Raw genomic sequence first — 8,615 nt, forward strand, 5'->3', positions numbered from 1 at the left:
TGGATAAACTTTTTTTTAATACTCCCACGGGACCGGGAACTTCGGTTTTGCCTTGTTTGGTATCATAATGGATTTAGATTCGGTCCAGGAGATGATTTTTGCGACAGAGGAGCTGAGGTAAAACTTCCTTGGTTTTCTGCAGGAATCATAGGCTACTCTCCATTCAGAGGATTTTGCTGGATTGACGCACAGTGTTGCACGGGATAAAAACAAACAACACTTTCTGGAGTCTACTTTGACAAACTGAACAAGTGGGGAAGAAGGAGGCGTTTCTCATTGAGTTTTCCCCCCTCTCTCTTGCACGTTTTCTGGATTACAATGCTTTTGAGTGACCCGTCCAACTTCAGTAAAGTTGATGCATCATAGGCATGGACTTGGTCTGAAAAAGGTGGACTGGTTTATTGAACCATGGCGCTCACAGGTAGGGGCTTAGGCCGCTTTCATTTGATTTTACTCACGTTATGGACCCTCTCGCAGTACTCCGCATCCAGCCAAGTCCGCCAAGAGTTTCAGGTCGTGGAGGAGCAGCCCGTGGGCACCTATGTGGGCACGATAGAGACCAAGCCGAGCTTCACCTACCGCTTCAGCGAGAGCCACAAACTGTTTGCAATTAACGGCACCACCGGGGTCATTTACACCTCCTCGGTGATTGACAGGGAGGTTTTGCAGAGTGATGTCATCAACGTTGTGGTGCTGTCCAGCCAGCCCACCTATCCCACCGAGGTCAGGATCGTGGTTTTGGATTTAAATGATAATTCCCCCGTGTTTCCGGACGCGTCTATCGTGGTGTCTTTTAAAGAGGACGCCAGCAGTGGCAGACAGGTGATCCTGGACACTGCGACCGATTCAGACATTGGAAGTAACGGAGTTGATCACACCACTTACAGAATAGTGAACGGCAACGAGCAGAGGAAATTCCGTCTGGATATTACAGTCAACCCTAGTGGAGAGGGGGCATTCTTGCACCTTGTTTCAACCGGAGGCTTGGATAGAGAAGTGACTCCCTTCTACCAGCTCCTGATTGAAGTCGAGGACAAAGGGGAGCCGAAAAAGTTTGGCTACCTGCAAGTGAATGTCACAATCCAAGACATCAATGACAACCCCCCTGTGTTTGACCAAGAGCAGTATCAGACCAGTGTTTTTGAGGATGCAGCAGTGGGATCTAGTGTTCTGCAAATTACAGCATCAGATCAAGATGAGGGAGCTAACGCTGATATACGCTACTTTCTAGATGAGGGGACACCTTTCCAGATTGACCCTAAAGCAGGTACTATTATTATAAAAGAGGGGCTGGATTATGAAAGCAAGAGAGAGTATTCTTTGACTATTCATGCTATGGATAATGGGGTGCCCTCTCTGTCAGGCAGGACAGAGGCCACAATCAAACTCCTGGATGTGAATGATAATGACCCGGTAGTGAAGTTCCGCTATTTCCCCACTACTTCTAAATTTGCCTCTGTTGATGAAAATGCACAGATCGGTACTGTAGTCGCGTTACTCACCGTCTCTGATTCGGACTCCCCCACAGCTAACGGCAACATATCTGTTTCAATCTTAGGAGGCAACGAGCAGAGACACTTTGAAGTGCACACGTCCCCCGTCCCCAATTTAAGTCTGATCAAAGTGGCCAGTATTTTAGACAGGGAGCGCATTTCCTCATACAACCTGACCGTGTCTGTGTCAGACAATGGCAAGCCTATGGCCAGGTCCTCCTTTGCCAGCTTGGTTATTTTTGTGAATGACATCAATGATCACCCGCCCATATTCCAGGAAGCACTGTACAGAGTAGATATCAGTGAAGACATACCAAAAGGCAGCTACATTAGAGGGGTCTCTGCAACAGATGGCGACTCTGGGCAGAATGCCAACCTGCGCTACTCCCTGGTGTCTGGAAACGCTTTGGGCTGGTTCTCCATCAGTGAGAACAGTGGTCTGGTTACCAGCGCCGCGCTGCTGGATAGGGAAACAGCATCTGAAATTGTGCTCAACATTAGTGCCAAAGACCAGGGGCTGCAGCCCAAAATCTCCTACACTAAATTGATCATCAACATCACCGATGTGAATGACCAAGTGCCCACGTTTACCCAGAGCACGTATCACATTTCCCCGGTGGAGCACAGTCCCGCCGGCAGCGAGCTGCTGGTGCTGTCCGCCTTAGACGGCGACCTCGGGGCCAACGGGACGATCCGCTTCTCGTTTGATGCGGAGACTCCGGCCAGCGTCCAGGAGCTGTTTCGCCTGGACGCCGCGTCAGGCCGATTAAGCGCAGCCGTAGAGCTAGACAGGGAGGACCAGGCCTCCTACTTGGTCTACGTCCAGGTAACAGACTCAGGCAGCCCCCCTCTGCACTCTGTAGGGAGAGTCAACATCACCCTGAGGGATATCAATGACAATAGGCCCGTCTTCTACCCCGTGCAGTACTTTGCCAATGTGAAAGAGAACGAGCCCTCGGCTTCTTATGTAACCACTGTATCCGCCACAGACCCCGATTTGGGTCGGAATGGCACGGTCAAATATATCATTACCGCCGGAGACACGGCCAAATTCCATATTAATAGCAACACGGGGAAAATCACTACGGTCGTGCCCCTGGATAGAGAGGAGAAGACGGCCTACCAGCTGCAGGTGACTGCAGCAGATGGTAGCAGCCTGCGCTCGCACACTCACGCTATTGTCACGGTAACGGTCATCGACACGCAGGATAACCCCCCGACCTTTAGCCAGAAAGTGTACAGTTTTGTCATGTTTGAAAACGTGGGCGTGGCGACGGTGGTCGGGACCGTGTCGGCCAGCACTGTGGATCTGAACACAAACATTACATATCTCATCACCTCGGGGGACCAGCGGGGGCTATTTGCTGTGAACGGCGCAGGGCAGATCACAGCCTCCAGTCAGATAGATAGAGAGGAGCAGGGGTTTTACCAGCTGAAAGTTGTGGCCAGAGGTGGGGAGGTCACAGGTGAGGCCCTCGTGAACATCACCGTGAAGGACTTGAATGATAACGCCCCACATTTTATCCACGCTATGGAGCACGTCAGCGCAGTGGAGAACTGGAGCACCGGACACGTCATATTCCAGGCCAGAGCTTCAGACCCTGACGAGGGCACTAACGGCCTGGTGGTCTACAGCCTCAAACAAAACCCCAAAGGCTTGTTCCACATTCACGAGAAGCATGGCCTCATCACTCTGACCGGGCCGCTGGAGGTCACCACCAGCTCCTATCAGGTGGAGGTCACGGCATCAGATACGGGGGTCCCCCAGCGCACCTCCAGCCTCGTTCTCACGGTCAGCGTGTACGACGTCAACGACAACTCCCCCGTGTTCGATCAGCTCTCCTACGAGGTCATCATCCTGGAGTCTGAGCCTGTCAACAGCCGCTTTTTCAAAGTGGAGGCCACCGACAAAGACTCGGGTCTGAACGGAGAGATCATGTACGACATCGTCGGTGGCAACACAGGTGATGTGTTTGGTATTTTCCCAGACGGGCAGCTGTACATCAAAGCAGAGCTGGACAGAGAAATACAGGACAGGTATCACTTGGTGGTGGTGGCCACAGACAGAGCCGTGGAGCCGCTAAGTGCCAGTGTCAACGTCAGCATCATTCTAGATGATGTCAACGACAACCGTCCGCTCTTCAACAGCACCAATTATGTGTTCCGCTTTGAGGAAGAGCAGAAGAGGGGCTCACTCGTGGGGCTGGTTTTCGCTGAGGATAAGGACTTTGGCCCTAACAGCGAGGTTAGATATGCATTTGAGACTCCGCAGCCCAACTTTGAGTTGAACGCCATCACGGGGGAGTTGACCAGCACCGCGCAGTTGGACCGCGAGTCGCTCACGAGACAGAGAGGCGCCGCCGTGTTCAGCTTCACGGTCATCTCATCAGACCAGGGTCTGCCCAAGGCCCTCAGAGACCAGGCCAAAGTGCAGGTTTACATTCAAGACATCAACGACAACCCACCCAAATTCACCAAAGACATTTACCAGGCCTCCATCTCCGAGTCAGCCCAGAACATGACACAACTGCTGCGGGTCTCGGCCTCCGATGTGGACGAGAACAAAAATGGACTGCTTCGTTACCACATAACCGATGGCAACGAGGAGGGACAATTTACCATCGACGACAGCTCGGGGCAGGTTACTCTCGTCGGAAAGCTGGACTATGAATCCACATCGTCCTATTCACTGAAGATCCTAGCTGTGGATGCTGGCACTGTGCCCCTGTCCTCCTCCTGTATGCTCAGCATTAGCATCCTGGATGAGAACGACAACTCCCCCTCCTTCCCCAAATCGACCCTCTCTGTGGACGTGCTGGAGAACATGAGGGTAGGGGAGCTGGTGGCCTCGGTGACCGCCACTGACGCAGATTCTGGTCCAAATTCTGACATTGTTTACAGCATCACAGCCACAAACAACCACGGCACTTTCAGCATAAGCCCCAACACTGGGAGCATCTTCCTAGTGAAGAAGATGGACTTTGAAACGCAGTCATTTTACAAGCTTAACATCACCGCAAAAGACAATGGTAGACCACCGCGCTCTTCCTCCATTCCTGTGGTCATTCATGTCAGAGACTATAACGACAATCCGCCCATATTTACCCCCGGTGACATTTTCAAATCGATCCCGGAGAACCTTCCCATCTCCGCCTCAGTCATGACAATAACAGCTCATGACACCGACGCAGACATAAACGGCCAGCTAGAATATTCTATTGTTCAGCAGACTCCCCGCGGGGGCCACTTCAGCATTGACCCCGGCAGTGGGCTCATATTTACCAGCAAGCAGATAGACAGGGAGTTCTCCAATCTGTTTGAACTGACAGTCAAAGCCAGCGACCAGGCCGTCCCAGCGGAGTCCCGCCGCTTCGCCCTAAAGAACGTCACAATATGGGTCACGGACCTGAACGATAACGTCCCCACGTTTGTATCCCAGAACGCTCTGGTGGCCGAGCCCAACATAGTCATCGGCTCCATCCTCACAACGGTGGTGGCCTTTGACCCCGACGAGGGGGCGAACGGCGAAGTGGAGTACGAGCTGCTCAAGGGGGACTCGGACACGTTCATCATGGACCGCTACAGCGGCGACATCCGCCTGGCCTCGCAGCTGGTGCCGTCCCGGCTGGTGTACACCCTCACCGTGTCGGCCACCGACCACGGCACCGACCGCAAGACCTCCAGAACCGAGCTGGCCATCATCCTCCAAGGGCTGGACGGGCCCGTCTTCTCCCAGCCCAAATACATCACCATCCTCAAAGAGGGCCAGCCTCCGGGCACCAACGTCATCTCGCTGGACGCCTCGAGCCCGAGGGGCTCGGGGACCAGGGTGGAGTTTTTCATCGTGGCGGTGCGCAGCGGCGGCAAGGCCGTGGGACGCCTGTTCACCATCGGCCGCCACACCGGAGTGGTACAGACCGCCGCCGAGCTGGACCGAGAGCAAGGCGCCGACCTCTACCTGGTGGACGTGTACGCCATCGAGACGGACGCCAGCCAGCCCCGGACACAGCGAGCCGAGGTTAGTGCATCGCTCAGCTCTCTTATTCCCTACAGGTATTGGAAAAGCTACCGTCTGCTCTGTTGGGCTATTTGATGTGTTTTGGCAGGAAGTGGGCATGAATGGCTACTGGCATTTTGTTTCAGACATTTTGGATGGAATAAGTGAAATGAGATCAAGGTGTCACCTGGAAAAGAAAAAAAAAGGGCAGCGGCGAGAGTGTCCAAGTCACACATAAAACAGATTATCATTAATTAAATTCCTTTTTTATGCATGTTCCCGAGTTATATTAAATCATAATTACCTTGGACATGAAGGCCCTGTTCTTTGGTTCTTTTCCCAAAAACATACTGGCCATAACAATCCCTCTAGCATGTGCCTCCTCTAGTATTTTAGTAGTCTGGGAACAGGAACGAGTGCTGCCTGTCCTCTGCATGAGCTGTTCTCCTGCTGTTAGGACCTGGAATAGTCTTATCAGTGGATATGAACTCCACAAATCAAAAAACTGACTACTTTTAATTTCCCCACTGTAGACATAAATAATTCTGGGCTGTTCTATCGGGGTCAAGGCGGGCCATATTGGTTTCCTCAGTGTCTCAAGAAGAGATGAAAAACAGAGTCATTCATATGGGCTTCCAGGGCAGGTATGCATCATCAGTACCAGTATCACATTGAGCTTTGGAGCCGGAGGGCTGTTTTGGCACTGGGGTGGTCTTGGGGTGCTTTTTGTACCAGCGGGCCTTTGCTCCACAGGCAATAAGTGACCATTAAAATTGGGGTGACCTCTTAAGACTGTGTCAAAAGATGTGAGGGCGAGGGGGGGTGCAGGGAGAGAAAATACCAGAGTGAAACGTAATCCACCCATTGAGTTTGCATTATATGATGCACCTCTTTTAGGCTGCGCTTGAACTTTTCCTAAGGGATGGAGTTAAATTCTGTGAAGCAGAATGTGGCAACCCTAAACCCAGTGTTGGGTGGCTAAGGCCTAGCCGCTAGTCAAATGAAAAACAAATGTGATTCTATATGTGTTTTGGAAATTTCATCCAGGACTTAAAAATGCCATGTTATTACAGACGCTGATGATACACGTATAAATCTGAGTTTTCAGAGCAAAACCCTGCTGAAATGTGTTTTATATTATTACTTTGCAGAGCACTTAAAAAAAATAAAGGCCGACGTGAAATGATTTAAGAGTTTAAGATTAGCGGGATGCCTTTGACAGTTGTTATGGATGCCTTTTCAACCACTGCAAATAATGAAATTGAAATGCCATGCAGCAATCAGCTATTCTGGACACAAACTTAAATATGATTGAAATCAAGGATTACGCGGCGAAATCTCGTTAGCCAAGTTAACTTAAAAGGTTTGCTCGGCCCAAATGGGAATATCAAATGTTCACTCCGTTTGCCTGCAGCAAAGATGGCAATCTCCTTTCCTCCCTTCCTCCACTACTCGCCCTAATAGAGTAATATAGTGCTCCTATACGCAACGCCTGAACTTTCTCACCCGCTCGATGGAGAGATGACTTTACCATACACTTTGACTGTGCAGTCCATTTCTTCACTTTTATAAGTGTGATATCTAATAACCCAGGCACTAGGCAGATTTCCACTGACCTTTCCCAATAGGAAATACGGCTTAGTTTTGTGGTGCAATGCAATGGGCCTTGTGGGTGTACCTGTAATGTACTGTATGTATATATTAAAAATGAACCAGACATCATCATATATTCTATATATTGCCAGTCTGTCATTGGTAGCTCAAAGCGCTGTGTAAAGCGGTGGTGTAAACCCTTCAGAGTAAGACTAATGTTTTTCCAGCGCGGTGTTTATGCGCCAGATACCCGGTAGCAACTGGAGGATTATTTCCATGCGTGGGGGTCGTGACCCTTTCGCATTCTCCCACTTTCCATTCTCCCCATTGATTAGATGCATGAGGGAGGCTGGCAGCCATTTTCCCTCAGCTATGCACCGCGTGTGATGTTTTGGAAACGCTCAGACAAAGAGAATCTGGCTGGACATGCCTTATCGATGGCCATGATCTTAAACCATCTCTGGGCCCTGCTGGGCTTGCTTTGGAGTGGTTTCGGGAGGGGGGGGGGGGGGGGGGGGGGCTTTGTTGTGTGTGTGTGTGTGTGTGTGTGTGTGTGTGTGTGTGTGCGTGCGTGCGTGTGTGTGTGTGTGTGTGCGTGTGTGCGTGTGTGTGCGTGTGTGTGTGTGTGTGTGTGAGTTCTGGGTTGTTTTTATTCTGCCAGGTATTTTAATAGCTTTCATTGTCAGTGATGGCTGATTAGATTCTTTGTTGTATTTAGTATGTAGGGCTTACAGCATGTCTGGAATTCTCGAACTCTCTTAGCGCTTGTTTTGACCCGCTGAAGGTACCACATGGGTGGAGTAAGTTTGCCTCATAGGACAATACAATAATATGGCAGAAAGTTAGACAATCACAGGAAAATATTTGGAGGTCAGTTCAAGCTGCACGAGGAAACGTCGTCGCACTTTTGCAGCCCCAAGTCGCAACGGGGAGATAAAAAAATGAATGAATATTCTAAAGTTTGAAGGACTTCATTACCCAGAAATCACGCAATGTGATGTTGGTAAACTGCACGTTCCGTTTGACTTGCGTTTCTTCTTCTTAGCAGCTGGTAGGACTCGGAGTGGAGAGATGAGGGAAAAAAGGTTTTGGCAGCAGGTTCAGTTGTTGTTGTTGTTGTTGGTGAACCCAGCTTTCATCCGTGCTGTTGAGGAAGACTTGTTTTGCATTTAGCTGTTGAGCTGTGAGTCATCACTACCTGTGGACGATGGGGAAGGGAACGTACCCAAAACCAGATTTAATTTTGGCAAATCTCCTCTGCCGCCACACTTTGAGATTTAATACGACGGGTGTATTTTTTACATAAAAATTCCTTGCCGACTGTGAAAGCACTTTTATGCAAAACGTCTGGTAAACATACCAGCTGAAGTATGTAGTAGCACTTATGCACACAGTGCCCACCCACCTCCTTTACCCCCCCTTCACATGAAGACATGTACACATCTCAGGCATGTGGATATTAATGCTCTTACACTGACTGGCTGCAACAGTAGAGAAATATGCATCAATTCAGAGATTACAAGGATTAAGCC

At 50.2% G+C, this 8,615-nt stretch overlaps 1 protein-coding gene across 1 annotated transcript in view; it reads left to right on the forward strand.

The window, feature by feature from the left end:
* Positions 1–408: 408 nt before the first annotated feature.
* The window catches only part of fat4 (FAT atypical cadherin 4), a gene marked incomplete at its 5' end in the record, with an annotated part of 141,699 nt that continues 133,492 nt past the window's right edge, over positions 409–8,615 (forward strand). Inside the window, one exon of the mRNA XM_083652436.1 lies at positions 409–5,511. Coding sequence (XP_083508562.1) covers positions 409–5,511 — 5,103 coding nt within the window. The remainder of the gene's footprint in view (positions 5,512–8,615) is intronic.

Source organism: Poromitra crassiceps (assembly GCF_964638095.1).
Source record: "Poromitra crassiceps genome assembly, chromosome: 15".
Taxonomy (NCBI): Eukaryota; Metazoa; Chordata; class Actinopteri; order Beryciformes; family Melamphaidae; genus Poromitra; species Poromitra crassiceps.